The sequence below is a fragment of the Rhinoraja longicauda genome, chromosome 21, assembly GCF_053455715.1.
Source record: "Rhinoraja longicauda isolate Sanriku21f chromosome 21, sRhiLon1.1, whole genome shotgun sequence".
In the NCBI taxonomy this organism is placed as follows: domain Eukaryota; kingdom Metazoa; phylum Chordata; class Chondrichthyes; order Rajiformes; family Arhynchobatidae; genus Rhinoraja; species Rhinoraja longicauda.
The window spans coordinates 35,476,887-35,496,154 of NC_135973.1; the positions used below are offsets into that span (position 1 = coordinate 35,476,887).

The following is a 19,268-nucleotide window of genomic DNA, read 5'->3' on the forward strand; positions in this document are numbered from 1 at the left end:
GCGCTACCGTGCCGCTTTTACCACAGAGTTGACTTGCTTGTCAAACTTAAAAGCGGAGTCAAATATCACGCCACGGTTTTTGACATGAGGGCAAGTTCCTGACCATGGAATTGCTGTTTGGTACATAAAAAATTGGAAGCAGATTGTAAGAGGGATAAACCCAAGTTCTGAGTGCAAGTATCTCTATTGTGATTCTATATTTCACTGGAGTAGAACATTTGAAGGAGTAGAAGCCACGTAATTGTATGTTTTGAGTTCACATAAGCACTTTCACGGGTAATGTGATTTTGTTTCATTCACAAAGTGCATGTTTGTTGTCGGGCACATGGAGAGTTGAGAGGTAAATATCATGGGACAGCCCTGCCTGCCCCCACAGCGATATCACACTAACCAACGAGCTAAACACCTTCTTTGCCCGCTTCGAAACTGGCAACACCACCTTGAGTGTACGAACCCCAGCCAAGGCGGAGGGACTGGTCCTGCAACTGAGCACACAGGAAGTACAACGCGCTCTGCAAAGGGTCAACCCACGCAAGGCTGCAGGCCCGGATGGAGTTCAAGGAAGGGTACTTAAGGACTGTGCTGAACAGTTGGCTGAGGTATTTACCAGGATCTTTAACCTGTCATTATCTCTGGCTAAGGTCCCCAAGTGCCTGAAGTTGGGCCGAAAAAAGCAAAGATCACCAACCTGAACGACTACCGTCCGGTTGCCCTAACTCCTATAGTCATGAAGTGCTTTGAAAGGCTGGTCCTCTCACACATCAAATCCAGCATCCCTGACTCACTGGACCCACATCAATTTGCATACAGGGCAAATAGATCCACAGAGGACACCATCTCTCTGGCTCCTCACACTGTCCTGACTCACCTGGAGAGACAGGGCACGTACATGAGGATGCTATTCATTGACCATAGCTCTGCCTTCAACACGGTCATCCCCACCAAGCTCATCACCAAACTCCACCAGCTAGGCCTCAGCTCGTCGTTATGTGACTGGATCCTGGACTTCCTGCTGGAGCGACCGCAGGCAGTGAAAATGGACCCGCACCTGTCCTCCACTATCACCCTGAGTACTGGCACACCACAGGGCTGTGTTCTGAGCCCCATGCTCTACTCCCTCTTCACACATGACTGTGTTCCTGCATTCGACACCAACACCATTGTCAAGTTTGCAGATGACACAACGGTGATCAGGCTGATCACCAACAGTGATGAAACAAAATACAGAGCGGAGGTGCAGAACCTGGCGGACTGGTGCTCTGATAACAACCCGTCCCTAAATACCACCAAGACCAAGGAACTGATCATCAACTTCCGTAGGTCACACAACGGGGATTACGCCCTGATCTTTATCAACGGGGACAGTGTGGAGAGAGTGTCCAGCTTCAAGTTTCTGAGCACTCACATTTCGGAGGACCTAACATGGTCCAATAACACTGCTGCGCTGGTCAAGAAGGCACAGCAACGACTGTTCTACCTAAGAACACTGAAAAAGTCTGGTCTACCCCAACAGCTGCTGACGACATTCTACCGCTGCACCTTAGAGAGCATCCTAACACATGGCATCCCTGTGCGGTATCTCAGCTGCACGGAGGCAGAGAGGAAAGCTCTTCAGCGAGGTGTCCATAGAGCTCAGAGGACCATTGGAACACAGCTAGCAGCCTTGGAGGGCATCTACAACACACGATGTCTCAGAAAAGCCACCAGCATCCACAAAGACTCTTCACACCCCTGCAACAGTCTGTTCAAACTTCTACCATTGGGCAGACGATACAAGGCCTTCTACGCCCGCACCTACAGACTCAGGAACAGCTTCGTCCCCAGGGCCATAGCTGCTATGAACCGGTCCTGCTGAGCCGGATGGTCACATCGCACAGTGATCCGGCACAGATCTACTTGTACTTTATTCTGTTTTAAAACTGTTCTAATTTGTTTAATTGGGTTGTTTAAATTAATACTGACTAGCTAATTAATTTATTGCATCGTATGGGAGGCACATTCCCAATCTCGTTGTACCCCTGTACAATGACCATAAAGATATATTGTATTGTATTGGGTAGGTGCTTGTGGTAGAGTTTGAGGAATGATCTATTCACAAAATGCTGGAGTAACTCGGCAGGTCAGGCAGCATCTTGGGAGAGAAGGAATGGGTAATGATCTGATTTGATCGGAGAGACTGACAACTAACTGCACTACATTTGCTGGAGAAAAAAAATATTTTGAACAAACAGGCAACTGGTGGAAAGTGGAAGTATATTGGGTCACTTTGCAGGTGTTGGTAAACTCTTCATTTTCCTAGCACAATATTAATCATTTTAAATCTATATTGCAGAGAGAATTGTTATCCAAGAAAATGGTGTGGATATCTCAGACTCTGAGGATGAAGATGAAAGTAAGTTTTTAAAACTCTTAGAAGCATTTTTTTTGTCGTAACTTGGATGATAAAGATTTGTATTGTTTTTTTAAACATGCTAAAGTACTGCTGCTTGAATAGTGAAGATGGACATTGCTTAAATTTGCATTTTCTCTGCACTCTGTTTATGTACATTGCCAATTAATGAATTGTTTCACAACACCCATTTAGGAGTGCATGTTTTATTCTGCTTATTTAAATACTTTATGTTCATCCTTCTAAACTAATTTATGGTTCTTGCCTCCTTTCCATTGGATATTTTGGGTGTATGATAAACGACTGAACATTGAGCAAAAAAACAGAACAAACCATAATTAAACTTACTACAATGCAGATCAAAAGATATTAGGAATGTTCATCCAGTAAACTTTCGATCAAAAATTATTTAAAAGTTTTCTTTAGAAATATCCCAAATTATCAACAACCAGAGCTCTCCTTTTTTAGTGGCTACTTTACTCTTTGAGGGAAAAAATATTGGATCTGCTTGATAATCTATGGTTCTGCTTAACATAGATGTTTATAATGGTGGTTTGAAGTTAGAGACGATGTCCCACCACCTTTGAACCTTTTTCGCCCACTGCTTATATGCAATATTTCCTGTGTTGTATTGTCCAAATGGAATGCATCACACCAATTTTCAAAAATATTGTGAGGTTTTTTAATCTATTTCTTGTTCTGCTATGTTCTTGCTTATTAGCTCTGAAATAAATTCTTAATTTATTTTTACTTTACAGAGCTTCCACAAAATTTTGACATCTGTCATCGAGCTTTACAGACAATAGCAAAATATGTTCCCTCGTAAGTATTTGTATTGCAATTTAAATAATGTGTGCCTTTGGTGAGTAGAATGCAGAAAAGTTTAAAGGAGCATGAATATCCTCTGAGGATAGACAATGCAAGATTGTTTCCTTTGCTGATTGATTTATTTGCTTTATTTTCTGAGGTTAATGAAGCAAAGTTTTAGTTATTGTAGATTCTCTCTTTCATTTTCACTGATAAGGTTTCTCATAAACTGAAGCAAACTACTGTCATTGGACATTTTTTTCTTCAGCTCTCATTGCTGCTTTTGTTTAATTTTCCGTATAACATTATCACTATTTCACAGGTTTTAAATATCTTTACTGGAAAATAAATATTCTATATTTAAAAACGTAATCATTTTTATAATTAATTTGTTTAGAAAAAATTGATGGGGCTTTTGAATAAAATCACTTGGGTAATTGATTTTTTTTCCCAGCATTATTGCTTTGCAATGCTTACAGAGTTCACAACATCCCAGTTCTGTTCAGATTGAGCTAGCTAAAGCTGATTCGTTTTCCCTCAATTAAGACATTTAATTGATTGCGAACATAAATGCTGGTCAAGTATTAGCAACCTGATGAGTCATTGAGGGTGAGATTGGTTAACTCAGTGATCAGAGTTAGAGTCACAAGGTCATGTGATAGGAGTAGAATTAGGCCATTCGGCCCATCAGGTCTACTCTGCCATTCAATCATGGCTGATCTATCCCTCCTAACCCCATTCTCCTGCCTTCTCCCCACAACCTCTGACACCTGTACTAATCAAGAATCTATCTATCTCTGCCTTAAAAATATCCACTGATTTGGCCTCCACAGTCTTCTGTGGCAAATAATTCCACAGATTCACCATCCTCTAAATTGTCACCAGTTGTTTTAGAATCCAGTGTTCATATATTTTCTTTCACTTATACCTTTTGTATGGAGTCTGGATGGTATTTTGTTACTCTGCTAATCACACTTAGTCACTGTAACAATTTGGATTTTACCTATGATGAATATTGGCTATTTAAAATGTCTATATTTAAACTCATCTTGTAGGGGTTTGCTCTCAAAGCCACATATACTACTTCACTATGAAAGACACTGTTGAATCAACTGACTAGATTAAACCAATTATATTGGTTGAGATAATTTAGTTTATTTTATAGTACAGATAATTACTGTTATTAGGTATTCCATGGGTATGTCACATATTCAAGTTACCCAAAACGTCACCCATTCCTTCTCACCAGAGATGCTGCCTGTCCTGTTGAGTTACTCCAGCTTTTAGTGTCTATCTTCACTACAATACACCACCAGTAGATGGCAGGGTCATGCCACATGTTTTCCTCTCTCATTGGTGTGTAAGCTTAGTTTGCTATATATCGCCCTTTAACAGAGTGAGAACAGTTAAAATATTAACATTTTAGATGTAGCTTAGCTAGAACAGTACAACACATTTAAAAAAATTATTCAGATTCTTCCATCACTTACAATTCCTGTCAGGCATTCTAGTGACCTAACAAATCTAAAATAGATTATCTGCCATCATATACAATGCAATTTTGTGACTAAAATATTACAATTGACTTGTATGTAAAGCAATTTTTTGTTACACTTACAAAATGCTGAAATTACATACAAAGAGAAATGTGTGTTAATTGGTATTAATACGTATAATTTCAAACAGTGTCTTTTTGGGATTATGGCTCTTTTGCAGGTTTGTGATTGCTTCACTCCATTTCTACAGCAAGGCCTTAACTAATTTGTTGATTTCCACATTAAAACATTAAGAGTTCTAACATTGTGATAGCTAGTGGGACCAAACACATGCCCAATAACCCCCACCGACACATGGGGCGATGCAGCAGATGAAGAAATTTCATGTGCCAGTATTCTCTTACGCTGTCTGATGGAGCAATAGACAATAGGTGCAGGAGTAGGCCATTCGGCCCTTCGAGCATGCACCACCATTCAATGTGATCATGGCTGATCATTCTCAATCAGTACCCCGTTCCTGCCTTCTCCCCATACCATAGCTCTCTCTTGAAAGCATTCACAGAATTGGCCTCCACTGCCTTCGGAGGCATAGAATTCCACAGATTTACAAATCTCTGACTGAAAATGTTTTTCCTCATCTCTACTCTAAATGGCCTACCCCTTATTCTTAAACTGTGGTCCCTGGTTCTGGACTCCCCCAACACTGGGAACATGTTTCCTGCCTCTAACGTGTCCAATCCCTTAATAATCTTATATGTTTCAATAAGATCCCCTCTCATCCTTCTAAATTCCAGTGTATATAAGCCTAGTCGCTCCAGTCTTTCAACAGTCCCGCCATTCCGGGAATTAACCTAGTAAGCCTACGCTGCACGCACTCAATAGCAAGAATATCCTTCCTCAGATTTGCACACCAAAACTGCACACAGTACTCCAGGTGCAGTCTCACTTTGGCCCTGTACAACTATAGAAGGACCTCTTTGCTCCTGTACTCAACTACTCTTGTTATGAAGGCCAACATTCCATTGGCTTTCTTCACTGCCTGCTGTACCTGCATGCTTCCTTTCAGTGACTGATGCACTAGGACACCCAGATCTCGTTGTTCGTCCCCTTTTCCTAACTTCACACCATTCAGATAATAATCTGCCTTCCTATTCTTACCACCAAAGTGGATAACCCCACACTTATCCACATTAAACTGCATCTGCCATGCATCCGCCCACTCACACAGCCTGTCCAAGTCACCCTGCAACCTCATAGCATCTTCCGCACAGTTCACACTACCCCCCAGCTTTGTACCATCTGCAAATTTGCTAATGTTACTTTTAATCCCTTCATCCAAGTCGTTAATGTATATTGTAAATAGCTGCGGTCCCAGCACCGTGCCTTGCGGTTCTCCACTAGTCACTGCCTGCCATTCTGAAAGGGACCCATTTATCCCCACTCTTTGCTTTCTGTCTGTCAACCAATTTTCTATCCATGTCAGTACCCTACCTCCAATACCATGTGCTCTAATTTTGCCCACTAATCTCCTATGTGGAACCTTGTCTAAGGCTTTCTGAAAGTAGAGGTACACCACATCCACCGGCTCTCCCCTGTCAATTTTTCTGGTTACATCCTCAAAGAATTCCACAAGATTAGTCAAGCATGATTTCCCCTTCGTAAATCCATGCTGACTCGGAACGATCCTGTTACTACTATCCAAATGCTCCGCAATTTCGTCTTTTATAATTGACTCCAGCATCTTCCCCACCACTGATGTAAGACTAACTGGTCTATAATTTCCCGTTTTCTCTCTCCCTCCTTTCTTAAAAAGTGGGACAACATTATAACAGTATAACAGAGCTTTATTTGTCATTTGGTACCGAGGTACCGAACGAAACTACATAGCAGTCATAAAAAAAAGAACACAAGACACATAACCCCAACACAAACGTCCATCACAGTGACTCCAAACACCCCCTCACTGTGATGGAGGCAACAAAACTTCCACTCTCTTCCCCACGCCCACGGACAGACAGCTCGTCCCCGACCGACCCGCACAGTCCCCGCAAGGGGATGGAGGTCCCCGCGGCCGAATCGCACCGGGCGCTGAAACGTCTCGCGGCCGAGCCGGGCGATGAAAGGCCCCGCGACCAAGCCTTGCGCAGCTAAGTCCCGTGGCCGAGCCGCACCGGGCGATGTTAAGTCCGGCGGCCGAGCCGCACCAGCGATGAAAAGTCCCGCGGCCGAGCTGCACCGGGCGATGTAAAGTCCCGCGGCCGAGCCGCACCAGGCGATGTTAGGCCCCGCAGCCGAGCTGCACCGGGCACTGTTAAGTCCAGCGGCCGAGTCGCACCAGCGATGCAAAGTCCCGCGGCCGAGCCGCACCGGGCGATGAAAAGTCCCGCGGCCGAGCCGCACCGGGCACTGTTAAGTCCAGCGGCCAAGCCGCACCGGGCGATGTAAAGTCCAGCGGCCGAGCCGCACCGGGCGATGTTAGGCCCCGCAGCCGAGCCGCACCCCGCGCCGTGAGGAAGAGAAAAGTTTCCCCCACCCCCCCCACCCACACCACCACCCCCCCCCACACATACACAACCAAAAAAAAAACCAAAAAAAAAAAAACCATCCCAAAAAAAAAGGGAAAAAAGACGAACAGACTGCTAGCGAGCCGCAGCCGTTAGACGCCGCCACTTCCAGCTACCCTCCAATCCCCAGGAACTGATCCTGAATCTATAAAACATTGGAAAATGATCACCAATGCGTCCACAATTTCTAGCGCCACCTCCTTAAGTACCCTGGGATGCAGACCATCAGGCCCTGGGGATTTATCAGCCTTCAGTCCCATCAGTCTACCCAACACCATTTCCTGCCTAATGTGGATTTCCTTCAGTTCCTCCGTCACCCTAGGATCTCTTGCCACTAGAATATCTGGGAGATTGCTTGTATCTTAGTGAAGACAGATCCAAAGTACCGGTTCAACTTGTCTGCGATTTCCTTGTTCCCCATAATAAATTCCCCTGCTTCTGTCTTCAAGGGACCCATATTTGCCTTGACTATTTTTTTCCTCTTTACATACCTAAAAAAGCTTTTACTATCCTCCTTTATGTTATTGGCTAGTTTACCCTCGTACCTCATCTTTTCTCCCCGTATTGCCTTCTTAGTCATCTTCTGTTGCTCTTTAAAAGAGTCCCAATCCTCTGGATTCCCACTCTTTGCTTTGTTGTACCTCTTCTCTTTTATATTTATGCTGTCCTTGACTTCCCTTGTCAGCCACGGGTGCCTCTTACTCCCCTTAGAATCTTTCCTCCTCTTTGGGATAAATTGATCCTGCAACTTCTGCATTATTCCCAGGAATACCTGCCATTGCTGTTCCACCGTCTTCCCTGCTAGGGCCTCCTTCCAGTCAATTCTGGCTTGCTCATGCCTCTGTAATCCCCTTTGCTATACTGTAATACTGACACTTCCGATTTTCCTTTCTCCCTCTCAATTTGTAGAGTAAAACTTATCATATTGTGATCACTGCCTCCTAATGGCTCTTTTGCGGCTCCAGTACAAGCTGTTCTAAGAATCCATCTCGGAGGCACTCCACAAACACTCTTTCCTGGGGTCCATTACCAACCTGATTTTCCCAGTCCACCTGCATGTTGAAATCTCCCATAACCACCATAGCATTGCATTTACGACATACCAATTTTAGCTCCTGATTCAACTTGCACCCTTTGTCGATGCTACTGTTTGGGGGCCTGTAGATAACTCCCATTAGGGTCTTTTTACCCTTACAATTCCTCATTTCTATCCATACTGATTCTACATCTCCTGATTCTATGTCACCCCTTGCAAGGGAGTGAATATTATTCCTCACCAATAGAGCGACCCCACCCCCTCTGCCCACCTGTCTGTCTTTTCTATATGTTGTGTACCCCTGAATATTCAGTTCCCAGCCCTGGTCCTCTTGTAGCCATGTCTCAGTGATTCCCACAACATCATACTTGCCAATGTCTAACTGAGCCTCAAGCTCATCCACTTTATTTTTTATACTTCGCGCATTTAACTTTGGTATTCACCTCCCCTCTCACACCGGTCACCATAGGCCCTGACCTTACTCTCTTATCCCATCTAGAACTTCCCTTCCCATTTATTCGAGAGTCATTTGCAATTTCTCCTGTATTCGTTTCCCCTTTAACTCCATCTTCATATTCCCAATTTGTCAACCCCTCTCTCCCCCCCCACTACTTAGTTTAAACCCACACGTGTAACACTAGCAAACCTGCCTGCCAGAATGTTGGTCCCCCTGCTGTTAAGGTGTAACCCGTCCCTTTTGTACAGGTCACCCCTACCCCAGAAGAGATCCCAGTGGTCTAGAAATCTAAATCCCTGCTCCCTGCACCAATCCCACAGCCATAGATTCATAACCCCGATCTCTCTGTTCCTGCCCTCACCAGTTCGAGGTACAGGTAGCAGTCCAGACATAACCACCCTCAACATTCTATTTCTCAGTCTTCTTCCCAACTCTCTAAACTCACGTTGCAGTACCTCCTTCCTCTTCCTCCCGACGTCGTTCGTGCCCACGTGCAAAACTACTTCCGGTTGAACACCTTCCCTCGCTAGGATGTTCTGAAGCCGGTCCATGATGTCTTGAACCCTGGCACCAGGGAGGCAACAGACCATCCTCAAGTCCCGCCTGTGGCCACAGAATTTACTGTCCGTACCTCGGACAATGGAGTCACACACTACTATGGCTCTTCCCTACTTCGGTCTCCCTGATCGGGTCTCCTTGCCTGGATTAGAGCCACCGACCTGTCCACTGCTCGGACTGGAAGCGTCTTCTGCCCCGACAGCTCCCAAGGGGGTGTACCTGTTTGCAATAGGCACAGCCACCCGGGTCTCCTGTAGTCCATGTTTACTCCCCTTTGAAACAGTCTCCCACCTTCGCTCGACCTGGACCCTTGGCGTGACAGCCTCACAGTAGGTCCTGTCCAGGAAACTCTCGCATTCCCGGATGGCCCTGAGGTCATCCAACTGCTTTTCCAACTCCACATTTAGGAGCTGCACCTGGACACAGTTCTTATAGGTGTAGCTCCTAGAAGCTCCAGCTAAGTCCCTACCTTCCCACATCCTGCAGGAAACGCACTGTACCAACTTGTCCGCCATTACTTTAGTGTCAAAAACAAATCAGGTTTAAAAACAAGCGTATCCTCCTCACCTCAGCCTCCTTGCCGAAGACTCACAGCCAAAGACTTACACTTTTCCAACAGGGCACTTGAGACTCACAGCCAAGGATTCATACTTTTCTCACAGGGCACTTGAGACTCGCAGCCAAATACTCGCATTTTTCTCACGGGGCACTTCCCTCTACAGGGCTGCACCCAGACAGGGCCGCACCCCTTGAGCAAGTCTTGCTTATATCAGTTGCTAAATTGACTAATTGTCCAATTTACCAAGCTTCTAATTTAATTGCTGTAATTCACACTTTCTTTCAGCCAACGGTCGTCCTTGCTCCTGCTGCTGCTCTCCCGACCTTTACTGACTGACTGTTAGCGTCCCTTTGGCGCTCTTTTTTTTAACGGACTTTTACCTGTAATTCACACTTACTTTCTTTCAGCCAACGGTCGTCCTTGCTCCTGCTGCTGCTCTCCTGACCTTTATTGACTGCAGTTGTTGGATTGCAGTTGTTGGAACAGTGTGCTTATACTTAAAATGTGAATTGTGCCAAATGATGGAGTAACATTGGAAAAGCAATCAGTTGTACTCACAGTGAAAATGTCATATTCATTCATTCATTTTTAAGTAAAAATTAAGATGATTGGAATTGTTCATTGTTTCAATTGACTGCTTCCGGCCAGCATAGAGAGCTCCATTTAGTTTCTGTCCCTATTGTTTAATTCTTCCTGTTTGTTCTTGCATTAAAGAATGATGCTTTTAATCACAAGAGTTTAAGTAATGACTGATAAATTAGGAAAACTGAATGAAAGTATAAACAGAACAAATCCTCTTTAGTATCCAATCCATTGTCTTATTACAGTCTTGTGGTTTGCCTTGTGATGTTTTCCTATATTAAAGATGTTAAACAGATGCATATTGTATCTATGGGATCTTTTTAGTTGTACAAGTTACTTTCACATTGTATTGACATTTTTTAATTCATTTTTGGCAGAACACCACAATTTTTGATGCCAATACTGGCTGAAAAATTTCCATTTGTTAATAAATCGCCCAGAACCTTGGTATGTAATCTATTTTAATTCTTGATACTAAATTTACATATTTTTTGTTATTTAGTGAGCTTCGCAAATAATTGTAACTAAAATCTACGACCACTTTGTTAACATTTTGGTCATTGATGTTTTTATTGCATCTTTCCAACAACTCCAACATTTTTTTCCCTCATCCACCCCGGAGGTTGGAAAAAGTGAGAATTCGAACTTTTCTGTGGAATAGATAAATGTGGAGTTGTAAATGACCAATTTAGAAGCTTCTGCTTATTTGGTTGCTTTTGTACTTATGTGGAATAGTTCTCTTCTTCCCCACCCTCACATGTGAAAAAACTATAACATGTGCAGATAGAATCTGTCAGCTCGCTCCTTAAGCAAAGAATGGGAACATTTTTTTCACTAGGTTGAAAAAATATAGCTGATAGAGATGCTGCCTGGAAACATGCCCTTTGGCCCACCGAGTCCACGCCAACCATTGATCACTCATACATTAGTTCTAAGCTATCCCATCCCATGCACCAGGTGCTATTTACATAAGCCAAATAACTTCCAAATCTGTACGTCTTTGGCATATGGGAGGAATTCGGCGAACCCGGAGAAAACCCGCATGGTCACAGGGTCAACATACAAATTCTGCATAGATAGCACCCATAGTCAGAATCGAAGCAGGGCCTCTGGCGCTGTGAGGTAGCAGCTCTACCACTGTGCTACTAAGTTTGCGTCCAACTGGAATATATTATTCAATTATAAGTACAGGTTTTGGGAGAGCTGTTAAATGTGGGCAATAGGAAAGGAGATCTGTTAGGATAATAGATCTGTTAGGATCAAAGATTGCAAATTGTGGATTGCAACAAATTGCAAATGAGCTGATGGTATTTCTCTAATATTTCAACTTACATTCTGGAGAAGGGTCCTGACCCGAAATGACATCTGTCCATTTCCTTCCACAAATGCTGCCTATCTGCTGATTTATTTACTCCAGCATTTTGTTTTTTTGCTTAAGTTTCCAACATCTGCAGTCTCCTGTGTGAAAGTATAGCTGACCAGATTGGTCTTTGAAACAGTTAGACTGACATTTGCAAAATGAGATGCAGTTCCTGGAGCTTCAATTACATTTCAGTGGAACTGTGCAAGAGGACAAAAAACTCTCAGTCATCCATGTTACATGTTTCAGCCCTCAATGTTGAAGTTAACAATTTCAGATAACCAGCTTTTCCATTTTGTATCAGAACTGACCAGTTAAGTTTCTTTCTCTCCACTGTTGCTTTCTGATGTATCAGTATTTTCAGCATTTTTTTTGAATATGTGCAGTGCAGTGTTTTATATCACATAGTTCCAGCAATTATTTCTCTCTCCTCTGTCCATTCATCTTCTGTTAATCCTCCAGATAGATCAGCTTAGTTCAAAAAGGCCAAAAGTGTTTAATTTGTCATATGTATCTGAAAGATCCATTTAATGGTGGGGAAGTCAGTACCAATGATAGACTAGAGCAATGTCTACTGCCAAGGTGCTTGAAACTTCCCTTTAGCTGGTACTAGTTAACAGCTACCTTTGGAACCTTACAGTCATCTCTTGGCCTGCACTACATCACACACCTTCCTTTTATTCTCCATCCTGTTCCTTTCTATGCAGATTAAAACTTGTTTTGTTAGTTTGGGTGATAGATAGCCTGAAGTGTTAAATCAGTTTCTCTCTCAATAGAGAATACCAAACATGCTTGAGTAACTCAGCGGGTCAGACAGAATCTTTGGAGAACATAGCTGAATTTTTGGGTCGGGACCCTTCTGGAGACTAATTATCATATATATATACAGCCGGAAACAGGCCTTTTCGGCCCTCCAAGTCCGTGCCGCCCAGCGATCCCCGTACATTAACACTATCCTACACCCACTAGGGACAATTTTTACATTTACCCAGCCAATTAACCTACATACCTGTACGTCTTTGGAGTGTGGGAGGAAACCGAAGATCTCGGAGAAAACCCACGTAGGTCACGGGGAGAACGTACAAACTCCTTACAGTGCAGCACCCGTAGTCAGGATCGAACCTGAGTCTCCGGCGCTGCATTCGCTGTAAAGCAGCAACTCTACCGCTGCGCTACCGTGCCGCCCAATTGTAGGGTGGGTGGAGGGGAATCGCAAAGAAAAAGAAAGCTGGAAGACAGGAGGGCAGGACAAAGTCTGAAAGGTAATAGGTTGTTACAGGTGAGGTTTATTTTGATAGATAGATGGCTGGCCTCAGATGAAAAGACAAAAGGTGTGATACAAGAGGATTAAAAAGTTTCAAATTGTGAAGCTAGAGGAAGGAATAAAGTTGGAAGGGGAGAAAAAGATGCGAGTCCGGGAGGAGGGACAGTATGGGGGGGTATTTGGGGGGAAAAGGGAGAGGGAGGGTTATGTACATTTGAAGCATTCAATGTTAATGCTATTGGATTGTAAATACGGAAGTAGAATATGAGGTTATGTCCAACGAATTAATTTGTGGCCTCACTCTGGCTATGGACACAAAGGTCAATATGGGAAGGGGAGTTGAAATGGTTAGCAACTGAGAGATCCAGCAGGTCTTGGCAGACTGAGCACTAGTTTCCTTAGATGCAGCCTGACCAGATAATGATTTCTAGCATTTTCTGTTCTCATTTCAAGTTTCCAACACTTGGTACTTTTTTTTCTGTACCGAAGGTGCAAACCTCAGATTCAGAGGGTGAATTTTCTGAGAAGTGAGCAGTGTCTTGGAAGCTATAAAAATAGATCTGACCATCAGCGTGGAGGACTGACTTCTGGAATGGGAACTGGAAGTGATTAATGGCTGTGAAGCTTTAGCAAATTTGGCCCATAAATATTTAGGAATTTTGACATGGCATGAAAATGCATTTTCTGTCTTTGTGTCAGTTTGTACATGGGAAATGAGTAACATTATCCACCCGAGATTATAAACTGAAGTCTGTCTAAGCATCTGGTCAAATCGCAGGAATTATTGGAATGGAAGGAATGAATGTTTTAGAGATACAGCGCGGAAACAGGCCCTTCGGCCCACCGAGTCCACGCCGACCAACGATCTCTGCACACTAACACTATCCTTTACACACGAGGGTCAATTGACAACTTTACCAACCATTAAGTGTTTCAGTCAGATTATTGTTTTCTTAGTGGTTGATTTCTTTACTTTGATATTAAAAAGCTGCTTTTGTATGAAGTTTAAATATGTTTTAAATTTTTTATTTTTCCTAGGAATGTTATGTGCACAATTTGCTGAGGATCACAGTATATTTCCCAGTTTTGCGCTTGGAAATTTTGGAACTGGTCATAGAAAAAATCCTAAAGCTAGATGTAAGAAGCTCATTATAAAATTCTAAAGTTGTGTTTTTGGTGTTTCTAAAGAACTTCAAACTTAAAATTTCTAATTTTTAAATTAACGCTTTGTAAAAGTAGCAGGCTATTTGATATTTTGTCTTAGAGGTTAAAATATGTCTGGGAATTGAATATCGGTGAAATAAATGTAAAGCCGTAGCATTTCTTATTGTTTAAGCTAAACTTAAATCATTAAATTAGCCAACATAATTGAATCGTATTCCTGCAATTAAAAAATCCTTTGGATTAATGTCAAAGCTTTTTACTGATAATGAGGATAAATGTGAGGTTATCCACTTTGGTAGTAAGAACAGGAAGGCAGATTATTATCTGAATGGTGTCAAGTTAGGAAATGGGGAAGTACAAAGAGATCTGGGTGTCCTGGGTGAACTTGAAGTTCTCCTCTCTTCGACGAGAGTTTAGCAACATGCTCTCTCGCTGCTCCCCCTCTGTGATTTCTCCTGCCCTCCTGCTCTACGACCATAAATACCTGGGTGTCCTTGTTCATCAGTCACTTAAAGTTAGCATGCAGGTACAGCAGGCAGTAAAGAAAGCTAATGGCATGTTGGCCTTTATGACAAGAGGAGTTGAGTGTAGGAGCAAAGAGGTCCTTCTGCAGTTGTACAGGGCCCTGGTGAGACCGCACCTGGAGTACTGTGTGCAGTTTGGGTCTCCAAATTTGAGGAAGGACATTCTTGCTATTGAGGGCGTGCAGCGTAGGTTTACTAGGTTAATTCCCGGAATGGGGGGACTGTCGTATGTTGAAAGACTGGAGCGACTAGGTTGGAATTTAGAAGGATGAGAGGGGATCTTATTGAAACATATAAGATTATTAAGGGATTGGACACTTTAGAGGCAGGAAACATGTTCCCAATGTTGGGGGAGTCCAAAACCAGGGGCCACATTTTAAGAATAAGGGGTAGGCCATTTAGAACGGAGGTGAGGAAAAACTTTTTCAGTCAGAGAGTTGTAAATCTGTGGAATTCTCTGCCTCAGAAGGCAGTGGAGACCAATTCTCTGGATGCTCTCAAGAGAGAGCTAGATAGAACTCTTAAAGATAGCGGAGTCAGGGGGTATGGGGAGAAAGTAGGAATGGGGTACTGATTGTGAATGATCAGCCATGATCACATTGAATTGAAGGACTTGAAGGACCGAATGGCCTACTCCTGCACCTATTGTCTAGTGTATTGATGTATTAGTGTGATCCACAGCCAATTATGTACCTCTGTAATGTGGACATGAGGCTCATCAAAAAATTGAGCCTTCTGGAAGGAACACTGCAAAGCAGTAGAAATAGAAACAATAGAAATTGTCCTCGAGTTAATATCCTAGATACCATTCTATAATATATTCCCTGGTCCAATTTCACTGCTGCTTCTGAATGAAAGGGTGAAAAAACCCTGTCAACTGAAAAATAACCTGTGGTGAAGGTGCCATATCTGCAGTTCTAAAAGATGATTGAGATGAACTTGAGACTCAAATTCACAGTCTTGCTTTCCACGTTATGGGAAGAAAAGGACACACCAGGAGACCTCTGATGTCTTAACAAAGAGCACCTTTAAGAATGGAGACAAATCCATTGGCAGTAACTATTGAAAGGTCTTCCCACTCTTTGCAACAATTAAGTCATTGTAAGCATCCTCCTCAATTGCCTGCTCACAGTTTGTAAAGACCAGCTCCCTGAATGTCAGTGTGGAATCTAGAGGCTGAGTGAAATTAGAATACCTAGAGGCTGAATAGATATGTTCATCATTCAATAACACCAAAAGAATAATTACAGGGAACAGTGTGAACTACTTGTACATGTACCTCTTTGACCATAATAGAAACAATCAAGCGACACTACCGAATCTTCAAATTTGACTGCTTTCATGCTTCTCTATTCCATTCCTGCTGCAGTACGCAATTTGTGATTATACTTAATGGCCCCGCCACAGATCCAATCCAAGTTCAGACTAGGGTCAGGCAAAATTGCCATTGCAATACTTTCCTCAACTGCAATATTACATATCCTCCAAAAATCTTTCCACTGGAGCGAACCTAATCTATCCGACAAATGGGAAGTTGTTCAGCATATGTTAGCACAACCAAGGTCAATGCAACCACCTAACCGCATTACCCAAATGATGCAAGATCCTCCATGTACACTGGCAGGGTGAGTGAGCCAAAGTCAGTACCCACTTCCAGCCAAATATTTATTTCATGTAGGATATAATATGCAATTGGCTCCCAATAGGTGGGCCATGTCACTGGTGCGCCTGGCACCAAAAATCCAAAATAAGTCTGTTCTCCAAGTTCTGTCATGCAAAGGATTACCAGAAGAACAGATGAACTGATTCAAGGCTGCTGTCAAAGCCTGCAGGAAATTGTGTGACTAATCATATGGGAAAATTGGTTGCCATGCCTAGCAAATTTCAATGGTGACCACATTTACGTATTTATTTAGTTAAAACAATTTCTGAAAAATAGTGAAGGACTATGCAAATCCAAGATTTTATTTTTTGAAGAAAAAAGAACTACAACCAAAAGAAAATAATGTTTATGGATACTTAGGGCAAGCTCTACAGGAAATGCTGACTTTCATTTTAATGTAGCCCCAAATGTACTGCACTTCAGTACCAATTAATTCTCAGATTGCATTACTTATAATACTTGTCCTTTCTCAGGTGAATGCCTCGCATAATGATATTGAAGATGCAGAAGAGACGGCCGCTCAGAGTGAGTTATCTTCATGCACAGAGGAAGGTCTCTTTGATATGGTAAATGTTTCAGCTCTCACATTTTCTTTCAACTTTCGGCTTGATAGTTGACTGCAAGCAATTAAGTCATTGTGCAGGATTTCTCATTATTGGTATTGTGTAGGTTTAGTTTTTATTGTCACGTATATCGAGACACAGTGAAAAGTTTTGTTTTGCATTCTATCCAATCAGATAATACTATACATAAATACAATCACGTTAACTTCAAGTACAATATAGGTAGAGCAAAGGGGAAGATACAGATATCCACAATGGAGAAGGGGTGAATCGGACAATATCCTAACTCATGGAAGGACCGTTTATAAGCATGATAACAGAGGGGAAGGGTCAAGAGAGAGTCAGGAGTGTTTTATTGTCATATGTCCCAGGTAGAACAATGAAATTCTTACTTGCTGAAGAAGCTGTTTCTGAGTCTGGTGGTGTGCATTTTCAAGCTTCTGTACCTTATGGGAGCAGGGAGAAGAAATGACCAGGGTGGGAACAAGTCTTTTATGTAGTTGTTTTTCCAAGACAGTGTGATGTGTAGATTAAGTTAATAATGGGTGGGAAGTTTGGTTTATGTGATGGAATGGGTTACATCTACAATTCTCTGTTTCCAAACTAAGCTGTGATGCAGCCCAACAGTAGAAGATACGATATGATACCACTTTATTTATCCGAGAGGGAAATTGGTGTGCCACCAGTCAAAAGATACAAAAGAATCAAGGCATTGAAAGTGTCATGTGCATTATAATAACAATGAAATAATGAAATTTGAGTGACCAGTTATTGCACAACACATATGTAATATTACACAAACATGAAATTAAATTGTTGAGTGGGAAGTCCAGGATGAGGCATGTGCAAAGATTTGGGCCCCCCCCCCCCAAATCTTTGCACATGCCTCATCCTGGACTTTCCCACTCAACAATTTAATTTCATGTTTGTGTAATATTACATATGTGTTAGACCCCCCCGTTCAGTCTACCCCACGACAAGTGGGAGGAGTTGTACAATTTGATTGCCACAGGGAAAAAGGATCTCCTGTGGCGTTCTGTGCTGCACCTTGGTATCACCAGTCTGTTGCTGAAGGTGCTCCTCAGGTTGACCAGTGTGACATGGAGGGGGTGAGATGTATTGTCCAAGATGCTCCGCAGTTTGAGGAGCATCCTCCTTTCCGAGACCACCTCCAATGAATCCAGCTCCACTCCCAGGATGGAACCAGCCTTCCTGAAAAAACGTCATGGAGGGCCAAGGGGTTGGTTTCTGTGCTGTACAACTAACTTCTGGGCTTCTAGAATTGTTAGTTATTTGAAGTCAGAAGGTATCTTGTGCTGAAAATAATTTTTGAATGTTAACTTCCACCTGATTTTCCATTCGGAAATCAATCTAATGAAGGATTTCAGACCTGAAGTGTTAGGTCTGTTTCTCTTTCCATGAATGCTGCCAGATCTGCTGTTCTTGGGTTTTTTTCTGGTTTTATATCATTAGAAGAATGTTTCACGTGAATAATTAATTTTGGAGGATATAGAGTAAAACTTTATGCTATTTGTGTTTTCCAACTTGCTGACTTTTGAGTTTTACCTCAACAGGATGAAGTCGAGAAAGCTCATTTGATCCAGCCAAATAGTGACATGATGGCTCATCCAGTGGCTGAACGATTGGACAATCTGATGTGTGTTTTGCTGTCTTACATAAAGGATGTTTGCCATGTTAATGGTACTAATTATATCTTGCTATTTGATAAAAGAATTTTCATCATGAAAAAATTCATAGTTTTTCATCATAAATTCATGGAATTTGCAGAACATGTTAGGAGTGAACTTGATCAAATGCATGGTCACAAAGAATTAGACAGAACATTCTATAGGCCAAGTTCAATGCTGGGTCGGGTAGTAAGAAATGTGCATGTGAGGGTATAGGAGCACACGTGAGAGGCCAAAATATAGATTTGGAAATTGAGGTGGTTCTAGGAATAAGATTAGCCAAATCCAGAAAGGGATTTGTAAACGTGTACCAGAAGGCATAGCCTCTGAATAAAAGGATGTACCTTTAGAAAGGAGATGAGGAGCAATTTCTTCAGTCAAGAGGTTGGTGAATCAGTGCCACAGATAGCTGTGAAGGCCAAGTTATTGGGTATTTTTATGGTGGAGATTGACAAATTCTTGATTAGTTGAGGTTGTCATGGGTTATGGGGTGAAAGCAGGGGAATGGGGTTGTGAGGGAAAGATAGATCAGCTTTGATTGAATGGTGGAGTAGACTCGATAGGCCAGATGTCCCAATTCTGCTCCTGTGACTT

General features: G+C 42.5%; 1 protein-coding gene across 2 annotated transcripts in view; it reads left to right on the plus strand.

The window, feature by feature from the left end:
- The window catches only part of rrn3 (RRN3 homolog, RNA polymerase I transcription factor), a 50,854-nt gene that overhangs the window by 13,734 nt on the left and 17,852 nt on the right, over positions 1-19,268 (plus strand). For both annotated transcript variants that reach the window (XM_078418325.1, XM_078418326.1), the window contains exons 6-11: positions 2,333-2,392; positions 3,148-3,211; positions 10,826-10,895; positions 14,111-14,209; positions 16,897-16,989; positions 18,561-18,687. In XM_078418325.1, the coding sequence (XP_078274451.1) occupies positions 2,333-2,392; positions 3,148-3,211; positions 10,826-10,895; positions 14,111-14,209; positions 16,897-16,989; positions 18,561-18,687 (513 nt within the window). The remainder of the gene's footprint in view (positions 1-2,332; positions 2,393-3,147; positions 3,212-10,825; positions 10,896-14,110; positions 14,210-16,896; positions 16,990-18,560; positions 18,688-19,268) is intronic.